At 33.8% G+C, this 24896-nt stretch overlaps 1 protein-coding gene across 1 annotated transcript; it reads left to right on the top strand.

The window, feature by feature from the left end:
• The first annotated feature begins 5878 nt into the window (after positions 1–5878).
• Positions 5879–6729, top strand: LOC114255491. Its single transcript, XM_028194388.2, has one exon. The coding sequence runs from the start codon at positions 5972–5974 to the stop codon at positions 6263–6265; it is 294 nt and encodes a 97-aa protein (XP_028050189.1). The 5' UTR covers positions 5879–5971; the 3' UTR covers positions 6266–6729.
• Positions 6730–24896: the final 18167 nt, after the last annotated feature.

The following is a 24896-nucleotide window of genomic DNA, read 5'->3' as shown; positions in this document are numbered from 1 at the left end:
CGTCGCGCGTCGTCTTTGTCGTCGTCGTTTGTACAACTTTGAGCGGAAGAAAAAACTAGAGGGACGCACACGTCGCACACACGCGAACGCGGGAACAAAGAGAGGGGTGGGGGGGGGGAAAGAGAAAGCTCTTGTCCGGCGATATAAATAACGCTGCTTTTTGCGCGAGCTAATTAATGAACGGTTTTATCGCCCATACGCAGCGGCGCGGCGATGCGTGAACAAACGCGGTCGCGCCAGTAAAGGCCGGTATTATTATGAAAATCATGAAAAACTCAAGACGCATGCGCCCGCAAAATATTTCGGCCACTGGTATCCGGCGTGTACGCGCTGATCTGCATTTTGCACGCCGGTGTTGTCGAAAACTCCCTCGCTTATTCTTCTTGTATAACCGACGGATACCCGAAATCGGAAATTCGAAATTGGAATAACGTCAAGAAAAAATGAGAGATCATAATTAGATGTTTCGTAACTAGTATTATTAAAAGTTTATTATTGGTTTAATATTATGATATTATTCTGGTTTAATTAGAAAACTGCGTTTCAAGATCAAAAATAAGGGCGCGTAGTTTTGAAGAACTAGATAATGTATTATTATAAAAAAATCATATGCAAAAAATATATAAAATTACATATATATTATTAAGTATTAAAATCTGCTATGATATTGTTTGTAGGCCTTATCTTTATAACTGTATTATATATTTTATATACTTTTTATTTTAATTACACTAAACAATTATATATATACATATAAAATATATATATATATATATAATTGTTCAATGTAATTAAAATAAAAATTGTATTAATATAAAATTAATATAAAAAGTTAATTAACATAAAAGGTACATTGTATGTAAAGCCGTATACGGTGCAGAAAACAATAAAAGACGTGAATAAAGTCAATTGTCATATTGAATTTATGTGTTCACAATTTGTTTCAAACGAATAATACCGTTTCTAACACAATTGCTTTACCTAGAATTTATCGTTTATTTTCTTTGATAAATTAATTAAAGCCATTATTAATTAAATTGCCATGCATTTATGCATCGTAATAAATTTCTGTTGTGCCGCTCTTAACATAAATATTAAAAATCAGTTATTATTAGAATCTAGAATGATCAAAATAAAAAGTTTAATTTTATATATACTGCTATGTTATTCTATAAAATAAAATATTATTTTTTTAAATCAAAACATGCAATGTAGAAGTATAATCTCAAAAGTTTATGCTTTTCACAAATGCATAAAAATGCATAAAAATTACTTACTATTGCTTACGATAATTCACGTAGTTAAGTCGAAAAATTTCGGAGATTATAATTAATGTTTTAATTTCTAATCTTACAAGTATGACAAAATATGGCGGATTATGTGTTACTATTATGAGCAAGAACATACGTAGACATTACTTCCTTGCTTGTAAAGTTTAATTTTATTAATATTAATTTACATTTAACTCATAATTTATTATTTCCTTAATCTTAATAAAAATAATAGTGGAGAAAAGAAAAATAAATTGTCATTTTATATTTGACGAATAAAACTACTTGAGATTCAGCAATTATTGTATGTACTATTTATCCTTGCTTTCTTTTTTTACAAAAATTTATTTAAACTTTTAAATATTTATACTGTCTGAAAAAAATATAAAAATATAAATATTCCTGCAACTGCTGTCATCCTCTGCAAAAAAATAATATTGCAACTATAGCAAAAATTATCTAGTGTGAAAGATTAAGTGAGATAACCCAATGAGCATAATGATGTTTAAAAAATATTTTTGTTAATATTTGAGAAACATTTTTAGAAACATTTTAAAAAACATTTAAATAATAGGATAAGTCCCCTTTTTCTCATAAAAAAAATATTTATTTTACATTAAAAAAGATATTCTTTTGTTATTTAATAAACATTTATTTAACGTTTAATCAAATTCTTTTTTAAATATTTACTAAACATTTGCTTAAGGTTTTAAGAGCAAAAAATTGGTTGCATTATTCAATAATTTTCATAAATTCAACCTCACCAGTCTAGCATCGCTTAATTTCTATGATAATTTAGGGGAGTAGACTATACATGTTTCAGCCAAGCTACAGTCGTATCTGTTAGAACATGTTTAATTTATACGCCCGAGACAACGGTCACCCATCCAACTGTTAACTACCGTCGACGTTGCTTGACTTCAAAAAGATCGTACGCAACCTAACACTTCGTGATGATCCATGAATAATACTTCATGTTTATGCATACATATTTGTTATAAGTTTAATAGATGTCGTCAGAAGAATAAAACATGTATAGTTAATTTATATTTTTATAATTAAACATAAAATTTTAAAATTTTTTACTGATTTTTACATATGTAAAATAGCTGCATGTGAAATAACTTATGAAAAGATTTATTTTTGCTCTGTTCGTAAAAAAATAAAGAACAGATGTCATTTTTTATAATTTTTGAGTATTGTTAATATGTTATATTGTTTCGATAAGTGCAATATGTATTGTCTTAATCTCCACTTTCTTTATATTCCAATGTTTCAATTTGTGTCTCTTAGAGGTTTCATTTATACGCTTTTAACACTCTCATTATATAGATTCACTGTTCCTTTATATTTGATTTACGCTCCATAATTAGTAAAGCTTTCTAAGAGACCGGGAGAGACCGGGAGAGACGGGGAGAGACCGGGAAAGACGGAGAGAAACGAGGAGAGATCGGGAAAGACGAGGAGAGACCGGAAGAGACGGGAAGAGACCGGGAGAGACGGGGAGAGACGGGGAGAGACCGGGAGAGACGAGATGAGACCGGGAGAGACGGGGAGAGACCGGGAGAGACGGGGAGAGACGGAGAGAGACCGGGAGAGACGGGGAGAGACTGGGAGAGACGGGGAGAGACGGGGAGAGACGGGGAGAGACCGGGAGAGACCGGGAGAGACCGGGAGAGACCGGGAGAGACGGGGAGAGACGGGGAGAGAAGGAATGAGACCGGGAGAGACCGGGAGAGATTGGGAGAGACGGGGAGAGACCGGGAAAGACGAGGAGAGACCGGAAGAGACGGGAAGAGACCGGGAGAGACGGGGAGAGACGGGGAGAGACCGGGACAGACCGGGAGAAACCGGGAGAGACCGGGAGAGACGGGGAGAGACGGGGAGAAACCGGGAGAGACCGGGAGAGACGGGGAGAGACGGGGAGAGACCGGGAGAGATTGGGAGAGACGGGGAGAGACCGGGAAAGACGAGGAGAGACCGGAAGAGACGGGAAGAGACCGGGAGAGACGGGGAGAGACGGGGAGAGACCGGGAGAGACGGGGAGAGACGGGGAGAGATCGGGAGAGACGGGGAGAGATCGGGAGAGACGGGGAGAGACGGGGAGAGACGGGGAGAGACGGGGAGAGACGGGGAGAGATCGGGAGAGACGGGGAGAGACGGGGAGAGACGGGGAGAGACGGGGAGAGACGGGGAGAGACGGGGAGAGACGGGGAGAGATCGGGAGAGACCGGGAGAGACCGGGAGAGACCGGGAGAGACGGGGAGAGACGGGGAGAGACCGGGAGAGAAGAAATGAGACCGGGAGAGACCGGGAGAGATTGGGAGAGACGGGGAGAGACGAGGAGAAACTGGGAGAGACAGGGAGAGACCGGAAGAGACCGGTAGAGACCGGGAGAGACGGGGAAAGACCAGGAGTGACGGGGAGAGACGGGGAGAGACGGGAAGAGACCGGGAGAGGCAAAGAATGTTTCTATTGTGTTTAAATTAAGATAATAAGAAAAATAAAGGTGGCTGTTATTTTATTAAAAAAAAGGAACTTATTTAAAACAGTCTTTTGAATGGATTTCTAAATTCATGGCAGCTTTTAGAAAAAAAAGTTAGAAGTACGTGAATAAATGAATATTAGATTTATTAAAGATAGATAAATGCTTATTCAAAAATAAAATAAAAAGAGCAACAGTAAAGCAAAGCTCTTGAACGTTAAACAAGCAAAGAAAATTTGAAAAAAACGTAGCATAAGAATAGAGAGCCACAGCAACGCGTGGCAGAACATAGCTAGTATAAAAATAAAAATCTAATGTAATTTTTAACATGTGGCATCTTGCATTCTACTTTATAATATATTGTTTCCGGTCATAAGTACCATATCAGTCGTAAATATATACGTGACAAACATGATGCGGATGTAATAGCTATCAATAAATAGTATCACGTTTATCATATATACTTTTAATACATAACTTTACTGTTAATGAAAGTTTTTCAATAGCTACAAAAGTATAAAAAATAAAAGTTTTCTTCCGTAATGCTTTAAATTAAAAGTTAATTCACGATGGTGATTATTCTGAAATACGATATTCTCCTGCAAGATTATTTTTCAAAAATATGAAAAATAGCTATCAGTATTTATCTTACATTTTTAATGATTATCTTTTTGTTAATATCATATTTTATCACGATGGTGGTAGATGAATATATGAATATACTATAACAAAAGATTGTATAACGACATTTACTCCATATTCTGAAAGTTTGAGAAGAGATTCTTTTGAAATGTGTCCCTCTCTAGTTATTTAACAAGTATAATTTTTACAGATATTTTAGATGTTTTACTTTTTAAAATTTTTTTTACAACTACGTAATTATTTCCGTTTTTGTTCTTATATCTTTCAGTAAGACTTATTTCTTTGATTGATTTAATAATACATCAAATAAACGTATGAGATACATATATATAAGGTTTATTATTGCAAGATATTTTAATATTCCCGAGAAAAAATGGATATTAGTATAATCAGATGTAAAAATATATAATTTATAGATACAAAAAGATCTAATAATATATAATTATATATAATCTAAATAAACATTAATATGATCAGATGTAAATATGAATAATTAGATATAAAAAGATATAAGCATATATAATCAAATCCGAAATTTGGCGCAATATGATCATATATAATCATAAAAGTATATAATTAGATATAAAAATATCTAATAATATATGTTTTTATATAATTATATAATAAATATTATACATGATCATATAAAATACATATATTGTTAAATCTTTTTACATCTAATTATGTATTTTTATAATTTATACATGATCATATCGCGCCAATTTTCGAATTTAATTATATATGATCATATATTATTAGATCTTTTCATATCTAATCATGCATATTTACATCTGATCATATTAATGTCTATTTTTTCTCGGGTTATATTAATTTTTGTGACAGATTATTGCATTGCAAAAAATAAAAATTTTTTTTTGCTGTAATGTAATAATAATATAACAGTAATTTGCAGATGCTGGATTTGATAATAATGTTGTTGTTATATTTGAGAAATAAGGAAAAAAAATATCAATAAATATAAGTAATAAGAAATAAATTAAAATAAACGTATATTATTGTGTTTTGATTTTAAGTTCGCAATTTTTTATCATAAATATATAAAACAACAGTTTTATTAATTTCATTTAATAAAAAGGATTATAGTTTATAATAAAAAATTTATAATATATACATTTTAAGAAACTAAAACTTTAATGTCAATGTGTGTAATATAAATTTTAACACAATATGCGCGCCGAATTATTTTACGACTTGACATGCATCGTTTAAAATACCTTTGTATTCAAAGTGTTTGCTTACTTAAAAAAAATTAAAATTAAATAGACTATAATTTTTATTTAAAAAACCAAGAATCATAGTTTTATAATAAAATTATAATGCTTGGTTCGAGCAATTTCAACAAAATCAATTTATTTTTTAAATATTCTGATGTGTGTTACAATGTTATTTTTTTCATTAAATTAATTTTTATTTAAAAAACGTTTTATTATTTAAAAAAAATTGGAATAATTAATTACCTTTTTTTGGCAATGGTCTTCTTTCTAGCAAGTACTTCGTATCATCAGGTCTGCATCGGCTTCACGTTCTGTTTCTCGTGATACAAGGCGCGCAGATGTATGCCAGGACCATACTGCCGCCCAAGGCAAGAGCAATCATAGCCAGGGTCGTCCATGTGGTCGAGCTCGAGGTGACGCGGTTCGGCACCAGCCTCTTTATCGTCGGCAACTCGACGACCTCCTCGGTCGACAGACCCCACCTTCTGGCCTTGGCGATCAGTGATCTCAGGCGCCGCGACGCTTTCTCGCAGGACCTCTTCGACGTCCGCTTAGATAAGCCGTCTAAACAGTTCCCGAAGTGTCCCATAATACCGCGACGTGTCTCATTCTTAAATCAATCCAAGTACTGAGACAAGTTTCGGACATCGAAGCCCAAGAATTCTTAGAATCGGGCGGCGGGCGCATAAATCGACGCACGAGTCCTGTCTCCTTCGCCTAATGCTATATCATGGCCTGCGTCATTTTCGTGGGAGATATTATATCTTCCAAAATTTAAACAGCCCTCCCAATTTGCGCCGTGCCCCGACTTGAAAAAAAACGGATTTTTTCTGGTAGATTAGCATTGTACGACGATTGATGATGCGATCCTCGTTCTGACGAGCTTTGCTCATTATGGGCACTTTTGTGTTGTCACAAACTTTTCGGCATAATTAGTCCAATCATATAACTGTTTTTGATAGATTTGTCATTGTTAAATGAGGCTCATCTTGAATTATGTGTAGAAAAGTTACTCTTTTATAATTGTTCATTAGCAGTTTACATAGCTTTCTTAATACATATTCTTCAAGAGAAACGATGCAGCCCAAATGATTATCTAGAATGATATAAAGGTTATAGATCAGTGCACATTAAAAGCAAAATAAAGAACAAAATATATGTAATAACTCAATATAAAATAATGTTGTGAAAAATCAGGTAAAATTAATAATAATATTAAAAATAAAAATAACATTATACAAATAAGTAAGTAAAACTTTTACTTTAAATCCCAAATAAATGAACAAAATTAATAAAAGAATTTTAATTAATGTTTAAACCCTCAAAACCACTATAATATAATTCTTATAGTACATATATGTACTATAATATATCATTTATAAAATTAATAAATTTTTTGTTAAAAAAGCTTTTTTATTACTAATAATTTTGAAGCATTTTCTGCATACTGTTTTTTTGTTTGATACACATAAGTTATAATAGAATGTAATAATGTTTATTTATCTCTTTATATTTTAATAAAAAGTTAAATTATATAATATATAGGATGTACGTTTTTTATACGAGTTGTTTGCTTATATATCAAATAAATTTTTACTTCGTATTATTACAATTATTTCTGTTCATAATTTCTGTATAATGTTATTTACGCGGTTATGCGCGCAAACACTCTATCATCGTATCTTTCCGTGTCTTTTTGCGGAATTGCTAACACAGCCATTAATTTGCACGTCGATCCAAACCAATCGGCGACTCGATGAAACCCAGACCGCTTTTAATTCTCTTTCGCACGACCGAGCTCGGGGAAATTGTAATTGCCCGGTTCCATGAATAATGCAGCAAATTGAAGAAAGGAGAACTCGCTTTGCAAAGAAAAGGACGAGTACGAACAGAGACAGAAAGAGAGAGAGAGAGAGAGAGAGAGAGAGAGAGAAGCAAAAAGTTCCCGATCGGAGACCGTATGCCGCGGAAAGGAATTAAGTTTCGCCTTTAAAGTCGAAGGATTACATTGTCCCGTCGCTGTCACACATGGAATCACATGGTAGGATTATGTAACATAAGCATACCCTTTCGCCCTTTCGCACGCCCCAAGCTCGCGTCGGTAATTTCGAATTACGTGACCGAAATCGGCTAACTTTAAATTATATTTATGCCCAATTTACCGAGACGCGTGTTTACCGCCATGGCGACTGAGAATTTATGAGCGGCGACGAGATGGGTTCGTCTATTTTCCGGTGTTTACGTGCCGAGTGTATCGGTGTTACTCTCGTTGACGTATGGAAGCTCGTTCTCGCGTATACCAGATAACTTTGTCCCGCTCGACGTTGACTTCGACTCCTTAAAACTCGGCGCGCACCTAAGTTACGTGAAAACGAGGAACTAGACTAACCATATGATTATTATTTTTTCATGTATCTTTAGTAAAGCAAGATAAAAAATATAATTTTTTATTAAATCATTTTTTATTAAACATATATATTGATTTTTTTTTGCTAAATTATTATATAAAAGAGAAAAATTCGTGCTCGAATGGACGAGACCTTAATTTTATCTCTTGTACATCAAACTTTTAAAACTTGTATTATTATATAAATTTTAAATATTTTATCTTTCACACAATAAATTAATAATTTTATTTATAATAAAAAAAAATTAAAAAATTTAATGTTTATCTCTGTTCATCTGTAATTGCAAATTTAATTAACTTCTTTAGATAGTGAAACAACAAAATGAAACTACTGTACTTTCAAATATCATGATAGCAATATTGTGTAAAATTTTTAATGTTTGCAATTTCAATTTTCTGCTTCTTTACTCGCAATATTTCTGAAAAGCAATTCCGCGCTTTTCTTGTGAGAAACGCGTCAAACATATATACAAGAACCAAGAAGAATGCACGATAAACGACACGCTTTCTGTTACAGGTAAGACAATTTTGCTAGCTCTCGCAAGGAGAAGCCATTCGAGGCCATTGTGCTATGGGAAAGTGGGCTAAGTACAATCTGTGCTAATAAGTGCGCGACTTATTCTCGACTCCGGGTCTTCGCGCGGCAACAGACCCTGAACTATATTTACACGCCATTTGTCTAAAGCACAGTTTATGAGCTGGAAATAATACCGTCTACGTCATGTCAGACGCTTATCGCAGCTTTTCGCTCCAGCTATTAATAATCCTTCATTGGTTCATATCATTTTCTTATAATTTTCTTACATTAGCGTTCTAATAAAATTCGCAAAAGAATCTAATAAAAATTAGGTTCACGAATTAATCAGGAATGTTCAGCTTTTTATTTTGCAAGTTAAGTGTTTAGTACGATTATATCAGTTTCTTATAATTTTCTTACATTAGTGCACAAAGTATTTCGGAACTGCAGGTCTTGAGACACAGCTTTCTAATAGAATTTGCAAAATATTTTTTAATAAATATAGAACAAACTAATCATTAAGAATGTTCAGCTTTTTATATCGCAAGTTAAGTTTTCAATATAATTATACGTGTTACAGAATTAGAATTATCAAATTTTGATGGTTGCAAATTTCAGCTTGTATAACAAATTTACTTGTATTTATTAAAATTTTTTTTTTTTTAAATTATGTATACATTGCATAAGTCTCGAGTGTCACTTTACATAACAAAGATATTCTTTATTACGAAAGGGTAGAACACGATTATACCCATCATGTTAAATTTGAAAATTACATTTGAGAAAGTTGTCATGTATGTTCTAAAATGATTCCTTATAGAAATTGATTGAATATTACAATTTTGCACTAAGAATAAAACGTATAATAAAATTATATTTTAAGCTGCGTATTAAATTCAAGATTTTATTTTTAATTTCTTTATATCGGATTAATTAAGACCTTAAACATTTTTTAAATACTTAATTTAAAACATATGTCATCTTTTTATATGTTTGTTTTCTAACTTTTTAATTTATAGTTGTTATTATTCTATAATATTTTGCTTGAATATTATTATTATTTATATTCGAACTCGTGCAAAACTCTCTTTGTGTGTTTTAACATGCATTTAACATTTTGAATGTTTGTTCAATCTGATTCTTTATTATGTCAACAGATCTCGCCGCGATGTCATTATGCAGAATGTTTAATGAAACTTTCGAGAACAAATAAACGTTGTAATGTAAAATTGTTTCGAAAACCTTTCCGATAACGATCCAAATTAATTATTCTCTCGCTTGTTTCGCTCAACTAAATTAAAGGTATACAAAAATAATAATAAAGAGCTTACAAAAAAATTTATATGAGCATATATTTGTAATTATTCTAATAATATATTTTATAATTTAATTTTCTGTAAAAATATATAAAAAGATAAATAAATTTATTACATTCTATTATAATTTATGTATCACAACAAACAAAAATCAGCATAGAAAATACTTCAAAATTATTGATAATAAAAATAAGCATTTTTTTTACAAAAAGTTAATTAATTTTATTAAAAAATTTCTCGGATTAAATCTTATTCTGTGATCTTACATAAATGTAAATCAAATACATCAAAATAAATATATAAAAAAATATAACAGTATTTTAATAAATAAATAATAAACTAGAAATTTTTTAATAACATGTCTCGTACAATTTTATAATTTACTTTATTAATAATTAAAAAAAAATTATTTATAAATTTACTATAATACCATACCTTTCTCTAATTCCTATAGCAATCCATGGTCAGTAATTATTATTGATGAATATGTCATAGATACAGTCAGGCTTCCATCTGAATCAACACATAATCATCAAGTGTGCACCGCATTTAGTTACAAATTTTTCATAAATGGCGGTTATCATAAATTTATTTAAATTTATTTAAATCGTGTATTAATTTACTTTTAGATAAATATTTAATCAGCACAGCGTGGATAAATTAAACAAATTAGAAATAAAAATAAAGATGGAAAAGTGTCTTTAATTTCATAAAATCCAACTATAAAATTGCGTTTGCCTCAGCCACGTTTCAATTCTTCGTACGAAAAATATACAAAACGAAGATCTTCAATTGTCCTCCGATCTTTCTATGTACAAATGTCAAAAAGTATACGCGCGCCGTTTCGTAGCCACGTGACACGAGTCTTCACGTGCGAACGCTGTACGTCGCGTCTCTGACGGACGTCGCGGCGCTTACTGCCGGGGCGTCGAATATGTGCGACCCTTTATGCGGCAGAACCACCCCCGATCGCCCCGAACACCCTTCCGCCAGTCTTTCTCGATTCAGCGGCGACGCGGTGCGAGGCTATCGAGAGACTATATGTACGTTGGATCTTAACGTAGCTATGTTTACAGAACTCGATATCCTGTGTTGGCAAAGCCGAAATTAAGGCCGATATTAATCCTTTGACCATCCTCGCTCTTTACGGTCACCGACTTATATGAAGGGATATGTTTGAGATATTGAAATCCGTTTTGTTTACATTGTTATTCATCTAATATAACTGTTTCTTATTTATCTGCTTTAAATTATTATTATATTCCAATGTCATTTCAGAAATAATATCGATCTTTGAAATTCTACGGAGTATATATTTGACTTTACGTAAAACACACATTCTATTTTTAAAAATGATTAGCAATAATTCCTATATCTAAAGACAATGTATGTTTTGATAAAGATGTTCAATAACGTAAGAAAACCGAATGGTTGTTAAATTGACGTACTTAACAAGTATTGTTTGTATGTATTAAAAATCTAAAAACAGTTATTTATACTATTACTTTGCATTTATTATTTCATTATTTTAGTTTTTTTTGAGATTCTTGTCATAATAAAACACGTTATAATGGAATGAACACGTAAAACTAATTGCGTTGTGAATTATTATCTCGTATAGACCGAAATAATTACGTACATATTTGTACTCCATCGGGCTCTGCGTTCACATTTAATGTAATTTTAACGAGATTCTATCAGTTCGCATCGGTCTGTCGCATACGCAATATCGTTAATGGTAGTCAGCGAAATTGTATGGAATTACACATCATCACCGCGATCATTTTGTTTCTCCAATCAATTCCGCTGCCCTCCGAATATAATCTTGCGTCGCCCGTGCAGTTATACAAGATCCGTATTAATCAAACAAAATTGTATCTCGCCATACAATTGTAACGAGCGCGTATCGCTCGTTAGTAATTAGCTACTCGTACCTAATTATTTGCTCGCAACACTCTCAGCAAATCTACTGCAACGTTTGCTACCTTGTATTTTCGTTAGAAATATTATCTAATCCGTTAGCTTAATTTCGCTTGCTTAAAACAACAAATACATAGAAAACAATATAAACTAAACGAAGAATATTCATTTTGTTATTATTTTAATTTTTCAAATTTTTATCAAATTTCTCTTGATGTACCTTGTAAAACTATTACAGGCAAATCTTGACAAGATAACGATCTCAATTTATATACGTTACATAATTAAAAGTTTCTATATAATGCGAGAATAAAAACAACGTAAACAGAAAAAATAATACTACAAGAGATGTCAAAAAACACATTTCCCGTGCCGTCGAGAGCATCAAGACTTTTACCGTCTTTCTAAGCACAGATGAACATCAGACGAAACTCCGGTTGAGATCTACGTATCCACGCGCAGTCGTTAATGAAAGAGAATGAAATTACCTGACGCTACTTGTTGCCATGAACCAAAGCCAAAAGCACCTGTTCTGTTTCGCAAGAGAGAACAAAGCCTCCCGCCCGCTCGTAACATTATCGTAATCACTCAGGAATGGTGCCATGTATATAACTCCCCAAGAAATGTGCTGGCGTGCGCAGGCAAATGGAAACAGTATAATGAGAATATATGACAGAATATGTTATTTCGTTAGCGAGGAAAAGTAGGAAATCTTGAAATTAAATGGCAAAATATTATCAATTAGAGTAAAGATTAATACAGATCTATCTACACAGATATATGTAGGAGCTGTTTTAATTGCTGTAAATAAATGTTATTTGGTTATACTTTGTTATTATTTTATTATTATAACGTACTTTTTTTACATAGCATCCAAAAATAAAAAACAAAACAAAATACAACTAAAGATTTTATAATACGAAACAATATTTGGTTGTTGATAAAAAAACCTAAACTAAAACTGTTTGGCTGGACTGGAGGTACTCAATTTTTTTCTCTGTGTAATAAATATTTCATAACTTTGAGTCTGGAATCAATCGAATAATAACACATCGAATTGTTAAATTAAAAATACTGATTATTAACAAAGTTATCGAACAAAATATAAATAAAAGATTGTAATAGAATTATAAAAGAAAAAATAACCTATTTTTCCTTTTATAATTTTTACAACTTGCACGTCGCGTTCGTTTTTGGCATCATGAATGATTTCAAAAAGTATAAGAGAAGAATTCGCGCAAAACATTACAAATTCAAAAAATTATTCTTCAACCGTACTTCGCAACGATATTACAAAATTATGGTTATTTCTTTCTTATTCAGCATTACAACATTTATCACCATGATAAACGTCACCGAAGCAGACCAAAGTAGACGAGCTTTTTAAGATACTTTTTATAAACATATACATGAAAAAATTGTTAAGATATTGATTGTATTTTAGAATCGCAAAGAGCTAAGCTTTCAAACAACATCTTGCAAACAGCAGTTGCCCAGTGCAATTACGTTGCACTGGACGATCGTCATAGTGAACTTAACACGGCAATCGAAACCTTCGGAATAAAGGACTTCGGAAACTCTTTTTCTATCGAGAAAATTGTACATGTACTCATTCTATTGCACTCCTTGGGCGTCGAAAGTACGTCTTCTGTCGACAGAGCGTCATCGTATAGAGTCGAGGGCCTAAAGTATAAGACCATCACGCGGCAAGATCTCCGGCAGGTTCTCACGTCAGGACTCAAGATGCTCCCGGTCGCGTTTATAGCTTGCGTAAATTTCACCTTTACGGTCGCCATAAACTCGCCTTGATCCCCCGGAATACGTGGACAGCCCGAGTTGTCGTTAAAACCCTGAATCTTGAGTGACACGACATCGACGTTCAAGAGGTCAGTCGAATTGGGATTGTGACGACGGACGTATAATTTTGTGGGAATTTAACGGACGATAGTGCAAATTGTCTTTACCAAATAAATTTTGTGATTTACTTGGATCCATGAAACCGAATAAAGGCCAAAGAAGGCGCAAATAGTTAATTTTATTAGAAAGTAAAGAATTATATCGGATTAGTGTAAAAAATGTTTTTTGTATTATTTCTTTTAGTCAAAAAGAAATAAGATATAATTAATTACAGAGTGATAATCTTGATTAAATAAGTCTAAATTAATAATCGTAATCTGGATAATAATCATGCTGTTTTCTCCTATAGATCATGATAAAAACAAAAGAAAAATTTATTTTGAAGTTAATTCCAAATGATATGCTATTATTAAGTTTAAAAAGTTCTGTAGACATCAACTTATTTCATTATGATTGATTAACACTCAAGTACAAGAAAAATAAGTAAAATATTTAATCTTGTAAAATACATTGTATATAAAGGTTATTATTATTTCAAAATTAAAGTTGACAGCGTAAAGATACTATTTAATTTATTATCTGCTATTGATTTCGTGTTAGCATGCAAATAAATTCTACAATGTTTGAAAAATTGTAGAGCTATAAAAAACAATATTTTTTTAATAATAAATAAATAAACAGTAATATATTAATAATTATTTAAAAGCTTTAATTATTTAAAACTAAGCAAAATTGTTATTTTCGCTATATAAGTCAATTTTTCGTTTTTTTTTTCTTTGCGGCTTGTTTTAAAGCCAAAATTCGGATATTTGCTAGCAAAATTTTTTGTCGTTGATTCGGAAAGGAATAAACGTAAAAAAATTTGCAATTCATTATCTTTAAAATAGCATAGCTTTCACTAATAAAGTATTTTCTGATAATACCGGATATTAAGTACAATAATTAAAGAGTTACCTCATATGTATTAGTTCTTTATAGCATTGCTGCAGCAGTTAGATAAAAGTAAGTAGATTATTAATTATAGAACTAAATAAAAACATTCATACACTGGAAAAAAAGTCCAAAGAATAACGATCAAATCATACTATCAAAAGTTAACACAAACGCATATTTACATAACGGATAATGACAATTTAGATCCAACAAAATTCGATTACAATTTATTGAAAATAAAATTGAAATATTCGAAAATGACAAAAAATAAATATCCGTCTTTTTAAACAAATAATTTGTTTTTTGTTAGATTTATGTTCAATCTAAATGATCATTTCTGTTTATTTTTTAAAAGAATAATTTGATCAACCAATTTTCTCAATGTAGCTAAATTTATAGTTATGTTTATTAATTTTTAAAGTGTTATCCAATATTTTACGTATCTCACGCAAATATAAATACAGTTTATTTGAAGATGATATTTTTACTCATTTTGGAATCACGAATAATCGCATTATGACATTCCAGTTTCTGAAAGGCGAAAAAAGATCGATAATAAAGATAATCCATGTAAGAGCGGGGATTACATAAGAGTAGGTGTAAATGCGTGTTTCTGCGAAAAATGGATAGAATAAAAATGGAAGAAGGGAAGAAGGCATGAAGTGTAATTACGTACGGCGCAGTGGGTCCAATCAGACGACCGAGCAAACAGAAGAAAATTTTGCCGAAAGAGCCGCGACAAAGTGCGAATCGGAACCGATTTCCGATTCGGATTTCAGCGAGATAAAAAGTGCGGCTTTTAAATTGCTTTATTAACGGTAATTTTTTATATATTATACAATCGAATACTGTAACATTATAATACGCCATTTATAAGATACTTTATCAGTATTTATAATTATTATTTACACAACTGTATGTATATACTTTGATGTAAAATAGTTCATTCATTATAATTGCTTTATTATATAACTTTTATATAAAAGAAATATTTTTCTGTAAAAGATATTATGTGATAGACAATGCATTTATATTAAATTTAGCGCAAACTCGAGTTTATGCGCGTCCTACACACCGTTATTTTAAAGTGCTGAGTTTCCCATTTCTTACAGAATCGAATATTTAAAAAAAAAATGTAACGTAAATATTTCTTCTCAAGAAGGTGTCAACTCTTCTGACAGATTCAATTCAATTCATTCTGTTCACGGTATGACGCATACATAACTCATCGCGGACGCAGTCAGTCTTGTAGTTCACTTAAGAGAACACGTCGATAAGTAAAAAAGATGGGAAACGTGGCATGCCGAGTTATTGTTATAACACCGAGGGAATCAGCACATGTAGGAAATACAGGAAGACGAATCACCCCGGTATTTCAACATTGCTGCGCAAACTCGTTATTTAATTAAAACGGCGCCCGTCTCGTCTCTTGATACAATTTGCCAAAAGAGAAAACAGACGCCGTCGGAATGGCGGGGACAAGGGAGAGGCCGTGAGGGAAACGCGAAGTAGCGTAAGAAGGGTTGAACGAGGTGAAAACGAGAAAGTAGAAAACACAGACGGACGTGGGAGGCCGGCTAAGGAGAGTGGCTGATGATGGAGGGGTGAAACCGACCCGGGAGAACGACCTGCACGTGGCTGGAAGAACGGAGATGGACGGAATAGCACAATCCGAAAGTTATAAAAGAACTTCTTTCTGCTACTTAAAAGAAAGACGCCGGCGAAGGTCCTGCGAAGGAAATGGAAGGGAGAAGGCGGCAGAACGAGGGTGGTGGTGTGTTGGTGGGACAGACTGTAAAACGGAGAAACGGCGACTCTCGTCAAAAAGAGAGCAAACCGCCCGACGGACTCCCCGCTGGACTTGGCCGTTCGGGCCGAACCAAGAACGTGTAAAGATTCTGGACCGTCGGAAGGATGGCAAGAGAGGGAGTAAGAGATAGAGGAAACGGGTGCGCGCACGAGAGGAAAAACTGAATAGTTGAGAAAGACAGGGGAAGAGACAAGAGGGAAAGGAGGAGTGGGTCACCCATCGGGTCACGGAGGTGTCGCGAGACAAGTTTCTATATCACGGGATTCACGATTGGATGACGGTAACGTGGACTCGAATGGAAAACAAAACGAAGTTTCTCAATTTGAAAAACTTGTACGCTGTCACACCTCCGCGTTTTCGCAGATAAGTGGAAAGATCGGCGATAGTACACACATTATTTATAGTAAACTAGAATAAGTCGATGTATATTAAGAGTAATCTCGATAAAATCGCTAATTAACTTAAACGGTAATTAACTTAAACAGTACTTGTATTATTTTAGTGTTGAGTCTGTTCCAACACAACCACTTTGTTAGTCCGTTTATTTATACGTTTTACTAATTTTCTTAGAGATTTAGTTACATAATTAAAACAAAAGTAGAATAACTAATTAGCCACAAAATATAAAATATTTTAAAACTAAAATATATTTTTTTAAACACAATTAAAATATTTTAAAATATAAAATTTTTAAATTTTTTAAAATATAACGTTGCAAAATATAGTTTACTATATTTCAATCTAAAATTGTAAAATATGGTACACAACTTTAATACATTTTCTATTGAATATTGGAAAAATATAAATATTTGTACCTTAAAAAGTAATAATATTTTATAATAAATAATACATAAACAACAATTTTATAACAAAATTTATAACAGATTTAGATTTTAGAATAAAATTTATAGTAAAATTTTTATTGGAAAGAAATTGCGCTATTTCACATTTCAACATAATATAATGAGAAAAGCGTATAATATTTTATTTATGAACGAATGCCGTTCTTTTTATTAAAATCAAGCGCAAAAAAATAGGGAAATGCAAAAACTGCAATCCTACAGACAGATAAAATTAAACATTGCCAACATTTTTGCCGCGTTCCAATTAAGTCAAGGGATTGCTCCTATTTATTTTCCATCAATTACCGAGTGCGTGCCAATTATACAAATAAATGTATAATCTCGTTTGCTCGCAGTTAGTAACAAAAGTGAACGAGTTATTTGCTATATATATTTCATGCAGCGTGGATCTAATGAAAATATAAATACTCTGATCGCATTAAATGCAGTAAACAGCAATATAGATATTTAAATCATACACAATAAATTACATAACCGATGATAAAAGATCAAATGCAATTGAAATAGTATTGATGTAATAAATCTATAAAACCAACTTTAGTTGGTCTAAAATTTGCATTATATTTCAGGATATAAAAATTTATTTTTAAAATCTTATAAATTATAATTATAAAACATTTTGCCATATATTTTTACATACGCATATGTATTTTTGATTTATGTTACGTACTAGTGATGATCATGGCACAAAAGTTGAGTGTCTGCTCTCTGTACCAAAGATCCAGGTTCAAATCTATCCACAACATCAAATTTTTAATTGATCACTACCTCTCGGAAGGCAATAGCAAATCACCAAGAATATCTTTGCCAAGACAGTCAATATGGAGCATCTAAAGATTAATCTAAAGATTTTTAGTCATAAAAGATTGATCTGAAAGAAAGAGAAAGAGATTACTCTGTGTGTATGTATTTTTTCATGCTTCCAATGTTTTATATTGCACGATATGTGCAACATAAAACATTGGAACTAACTATCTAACTAAATAGAATTTTATCTTGAAATCTCTGACACAAATTAGAGATCTAATCTAAAGAGGGCTTGAATATATTGAGAAAGATTGAGAGAGGAAGAGATTGGGTTACTTTGATTACCGCGATCTATAATACCTCCGGAGGAGGAAGAAATATTAACGCGTTTCAACATGAAGATTTAGCGACCAAACAACCGACCTGAACTCTCTCGCACCCGGTTTTAGGAATTGATTTTAATTGCGCAAACATCGTGAGGATCTTGCGTCCGTGCACACTTCCGGCCTGCAGTGCGGGACGACGGGCAGAAGCGAAGGAGCGGCGGGAGGGGAGGGAGGTGTTTGCATCCTCCACTGTATGCGAGCGGGGTGAACTTCTGGAACTTCCGCGGGCCAAGACATAAGCGCAACTCGATTTGCATATTTAACTCGACGGGCGGGCGGAAGTGCCAATTCCGAAACCCGAAACCCGTGCCCCGCCGCCAACTCGCTAACACGCCGGCCGCATTCGATTTGCTTGCATTCGCCACGCCGTCCGTGGATTAATTAGCTCGCCCTGGCATAAGTGCGTGCCGTAAGGGTAAGACATCAAGGGTCGAGGATCGCTCTCCCATTTACCTCGCTTCGCGAGGGATGATGTTTACGCACGGCTCGCGAAGGGCCCTCGCGCGCATGTTGATCTTCTCTATCGCCGCTGATCTCGAGATTGATCGTTCGGTTAGCGGCAATAGATAGGATTGCTTGTGATGCGGGCTGAACGCTTCGCGGTACGATGAGTCTTGTAGTACGCCTCGTTGTGAAATTAGGTTCCGCCGTGCCATGGGCTAAAAGCGGGTTCAGCGTAGAAAGGATTCGCTTACAGCGCTGGCTTCATGGTAGTGACTTCGCTACAGTGACGACAGTAAACGCAGAACTCGCATCTGCAACTGTGGAGGCGTATCTTGACCCATGACATGTAACTAAGCGAGATCAGCAGCTTGATTTTCGAAATACGACCTTTGGTATTATTTTTGCGATAAATGATAAACATCAATAATCGTATCATTTGCAGCAAAAGTAGATTAAAAATCTATAGCTAATCTGTGCATAACAATTGTTATCAATTCCCTGTTAAACGTGCCAAATATAAATTGTGAGAAAAACTCAATTGTTAGACTACACAAAATATCGATTTTTACTTCTTAAATGAAGTAAGTACAAAATACAATATGAACTGGATTACCAAACGTGACGTAGCGTTTTGACCAAACTAACGCATTACATGTGTTGTTATATATTTTATATTTGTTGACATTGAAATAAAATACATCGCGAATTTAACAATGTGACTCATAGGCCAGTATTCATAGTCGATTCTTATATTCAAGATCATCTTAAGTATAGTCTTAAGATGCCATCAACCAATCACAAAATCGTATTAGTATCTTAAGTAATCTATTACTTGAGACAGTTTTCAAATAAGATTCGACTATAAATATCAGCCTTATTCGTACAATTAGTTGATGATATTTTAAAAAAGAAATGGTTAGCAATAATGGTACATTATATTGTTTGTAATATAACAGCATAACATGACAGCAACGAATAATTGATAATAAATTCATGCACGTTGTATCAATTTGCGTTGTTAAAAATGAAATTTATATTCAACTTAGCAGACATAATATTGTTTCATCTTGTTCCGAGTTAGTCTAAATTAGTTGCTGCAACGATTATTGGCAACATGACAGCAACATCAAGACATTTGGCTATTTGGAGTATTTATTAAATCGATAACACAGAGAATTATTTAAGATATTAGAGATAACTTCCAATTGTGAGTGGATAGAAAGTTTCTGAAAATAATGCGACAAATAAAAGTTAAGATTTTTGTACTTTGCAGTTGTTCTCATTGTACGCGTTCCAGACAAAATAAAATAAATGAATGACTTAAGTGCGAGAGTGAGAACACTCATAATCTCGTGTAGATAGTTTTTGCACTGAACTTTGCTTTCGCAGACAAAAATTACACTATTATTATAGCTCTTGTAATAAAAGTGGAATTTTGACCAGTATGTTGCTAGGTTTTTTTTTTTCAAAGCTTTAAAATCGACAAACATTTACCTTGTGAATATAAATTTTGTAACAACCAAGCGTCCAAAAAAAAAAAGAAAATCAAGAAATAATTGGTTGAACCAGCAAGCGTGTACACAAAACAAAGCAAATTCCTCTATATTATTGATAAAACGAAAGTTTGTATGCTTTTAACAGTGCAGGCGATAAGGGAAAAGTTTAAGGATTCTTTGAAGTTTAAGTTAAACGTAGAAAATACGCTGATCAAACTTTTCAAGTAGCAGCAATTATGTATACTGTAATCAGTGTACTGTAAATCAGTAATACTTTTGTACCGTGTTAAAGTGCAGTGTGAAAATAAAAAAAACAATCAGTTTCAGTTTATTAAATTCTCAACGGTATTTAATGAGAACTTTTTAATTCTACAAAATTGTATTCTTTTGGACGTTTGAATAATAAACTTTTAGCGTAAATTTGAATAAAATTTCATTGAAAATGTACATATTAAAATTGTCTGTAGCTTTAATTTTACAACTCTTGCTTCGATATACAAATTAATTTTAAATGCCTTATTTTTATTAATAATAATAATAGCTAAACTGTAACCGATATATACGCGTGGATGTATTTTTTCATTTAAGAGCATTTTGTTTCTTAAAAAAATTATTTTTTAAGATCTCTAGTTTATAATACAATTTATAACAAAAATTAAATTTATTACCGTTTATGTTATTAAAATAATTCAATATTACAAAGATATTAATAAAATAATGAAAAAAATAGACACACAAAAGAAACGATCCTTTTGCAAAAAAATTTTTTTTACTACAGATTTCTTCGACGAAAAGACAATTTCTTTTAGTTTGAATAGAAAACGGAAGAGCCACAGCAAGGCCTTTCTGAGTTCTCAAAAGCATATTTTTATCCTTATCAAAATTTAGTTCCCCGTCAATCTTAATTCGCGCCCGATACTCTCGGCGCCGGAGAACGGCGGAGACGCTGAAAAGGGGAGTTGCGGCACCGAGGCGTGCAAAGTAAATTGAGAAAGTGCCACAGAGAGAGAGAGAAGTTACACGTCTAGGACAAAACGCGACTGTCATAAATTTCTTTGGGCAACACATTGGCCCAGCCACTCCGCTAATGAAACGGAGCGACGGTTAATGAAGCTAACGAGATAGTTTCCCTGGCAAGGTTTATTCACTACCCTCTGGTTGCAGCGTGGGAAAGCGTGTACAAGTTGCACGGTATCAGGGGATATGCGCTTTGCGCACGGAGATTGTGAGGCTGCAACGGCACGTGGGAATGCCGCGGGTAATTTTGTTGCCCCTTTACTTATTAAAATATACCGTTCGAACGCGCGACCAAGTTTCTCGCGCGGTAACGGCGACGAATCTTATCGGCGAGTAATGGACTTTCCAGGGCGGAATTTTCAGAGTTGAGAGATTTCTCCTCAAATGCCGGTTTTGATATTATCGCAAAGAGTACTTTTGAAAAAATAAAAATCCTGTAGAATTTTATATTTTCTTTCTCTAAAAACTTCTACCAGCACAAAACATTGGCGCAATAATGTAAAGACGAATATTTCCAATATTGGTCCAATATTGTAAAGTAGACATTTCACCTTATTTAGGCTAATTGTCTAAAAAGCAAAATTGGCTTAATATATTGGTTAAATATTAGGTTAATATTGAAACCAATCAATTTTTCATATTGGACATTAATTGCATTTTAATTTGGAGCCAATATTTTATGACCAATATTGGCGTTACAATTGGGAAAACATTAGCTAATGCATTCCCAATATAACCAATGTTTAGCCAATATATATTAATCAATGTACTGCCAATATCCTCGTAATCTATTCATCCACCCAAAGGAGTTCTTTGTGATAATAATGAAGCCTACATTTGGAAAAAAAAATTTGGAAAAAAACTGAACACCTCTGTCCCAAAGCCTGTCCCGTACGCGTCAGGACACTCGAGACGCGGAGGACGATTAAAAATTGACTTTCGCCTCGCGTTGTATTATACGTTAAGCGCTCGGGTTAGAAAAATGTGTCCTTTCCACCGAAATTCCAAACCGCCGCCGCCAGAATTTTCGCAGAGACGCCAGAACGTCTGAATGGGTTAGCGCGAATGATCGATCTCCGGAGCGTTGCATATGTGTCACTGCTGATAACGCGCGGCGCGCACTTGCCATTTCCCGGGGAAAATGATAAATTTCGCAGTCTGCGGCGGCGTGCGGCGGACGTGCGCGAGCGTGCGCTAAAAATGCTTTCCATCAGCGACTCCTGAGTGGTTTTCGCGGCCCCGGGAAGAGGGACGCGCGTCCTCAAGACGGATCCACGCCGGGGGCGCGGAGAGGCGAGGAAAACGAAGGAGGGACGAGGGGGTTCGCGAGGCGAGAACCTTACGAAAGGAGGGGGAAGCGAGGGATTAGTAAAGTGCCACGGCCAGGTGAGATCGTTTGTCATGCCACGCGAGTTTCCCGACGATCGACACGTGCGTGGGTAGGACACGGTCCGGCTGAAAATCGCTCGGGTCCCGATCGAGCGATTCGGTCGAGAGATGCGCACGTTTGAGCGATCGACCCGGTCGCATTTGAGTCAACGTTAAGGAAGAGGGTGGCAAAATAATCGATGGAGAAATTTAAAATGTTCTTGCATTTCCGACGTGGTGGCGCAACTGACAGGGTTTGATGATTGCAAAATTATTACACTGACAGAAAAGAATGCTTAACTCAAAAATAAATGTTCATTCGTATAGTACCGATAACATATTTTATAGAAAATGAATAATATTTATTTCAAATAAGAAATATTTTTTAAATTATAGAAAGTATTACTTGTTTTAAATGAGTATTATTGATTTTCAATAAAATATGTTATTGGTACTATTGATAGTACTAATGATTGGTGCTAATGAATATTTATTTGAGTTAAGCATTCTTTTCTATCGGGTCACGGACCGACGAGATAGATTTTTTCCACATTTCTTCGACCACGGGAAGAAAACAACTCAAATGTTTCGAGCAAGTCTGTCGGGTTATCTTCATTTGAATTGTAATTAGACTCTTTAATTTTAGTGGTCACAAAACAATACATTTTATTTTGTTAAAAGGCTTTTGCTCATAAAAATTGTTAAAACTAAAGATTTTTTCTAAAATTTTATTTATATAGCATTCTAACTATATATTATACAACATATTATATATAACTATATAGTTTTTATGAGAAATTTTGTAAAGTCTTGAGAAAAAAAAATTGTATTGTTATTCTGTATATTATACGTTGACTGTCATATTCCATTTCTATATGCATTACACTTGTCATAAAAGATATAAATGTACAAGAAGACATTATAATAAACACCTATCTATTTAAAATTTAATAAAATATTTATATGTTGAAAGACGTTTGTAAATTTATTTAGATCAGCGTCTATAAATTAAAAACACTATCGAAATCTGCAACATCAAGACTCGATCCTGATCTTGATCGCAAAAGAACTTGTTTTGCAAGAATTCAGGCAGCCTGATCAGGCACTGATAAAAATACTGTAATTTGGCAATCGCATTGCATTCTGATCGCATTGGTACATCCTATTTAACAATGACATTATTGCGGAAATCTGATCCAGCACGAGTGGCTACTTTAGATGTGCAATTTTAACCAGAGCCTGATGCAACATTGTGTTTCATTCCTGATTACGGGGCTAATATCTGGCAATGTTATCCGCATCGTACTTCAAGCACAGAAATCGGATAAGGCTTAATCAAAGCTGTAAGACGATTATCTGTTTCGGGATTATATTGTATTAAACTTTTACTAGGTAACTATTGCAGCGATTTTGTAGAAGAATAAACTTACTAAAACAAAGGAGAATTCCTCAACTCTACGTTCTAAATCATAATACGATTGAGACGAGGATTGCGTCTCTGAACCCCATCGGATATAGCGGCTAATAGCTAAGCTAAATCCCACCCGTTTATTGACTTAGCGGCGGTAGGACATAATCGATAACATCTTCAATTGATTAATCCTATCTATTAGCACGTGGTGATAGTGGTGTGAGGTCCCCTAGGGTCGTACGAGCCGCCGCAATCAAAATACTGGCGACTTAATGCGCGAACTTTGCGTACAAAGCGATCTAATTTCAAGAAGAAACTTGAATGATTAGGACTCGAGCGCGTTTCCGGCACCCAAACCATTCGTGACCTTCCCCTTCGGTGTTGCTGTCGCTCGCGCGGTGATTAACGACGTGGCAAGAGCGGCTGCTACAGTTTATTGGAAGCGGCCCATCGATGATGTATGCGAGCTTGTTCCGTGTGCATGCGAAATCTCGTTCGCTTCGCGGGCAGCTGGCAATAAGGTGAGCTATTATTAACGCCATCGCTACAGAGGATATCGCGAGCGAAAAGTACCGATTAAATTATCACGAGTTATATAGATTTGTCTTAGATCTTACTCTGCTGCTCGAAATTTAAGAGAAATCTACAAAGTTATTTAGCTGTTTCTTTTTATTTAGCTATACAGTAAAAATTAAGAGTGTTTAACTCTTTAGGTTTAGATTCTAAACTGCTAATCATACTGCTAATCATGCTGGCTATGTCAATTTATAA

The sequence above is a fragment of the Monomorium pharaonis genome, chromosome 2 (genome assembly GCF_013373865.1).
Source record: "Monomorium pharaonis isolate MP-MQ-018 chromosome 2, ASM1337386v2, whole genome shotgun sequence".
Lineage (NCBI taxonomy): Eukaryota > Metazoa > Arthropoda > Insecta > Hymenoptera > Formicidae > Monomorium > Monomorium pharaonis.
This window is presented reverse-complemented; position numbering and strand designations above follow the sequence as displayed.

Coding starts and splice junctions, on each gene's coding strand:
- LOC114255491 (XM_028194388.2), top strand. CDS start 5,972: ATGTATGCCAGGACCATACTGCCGCCCAAGGCAAGAGCAATCATAGCC.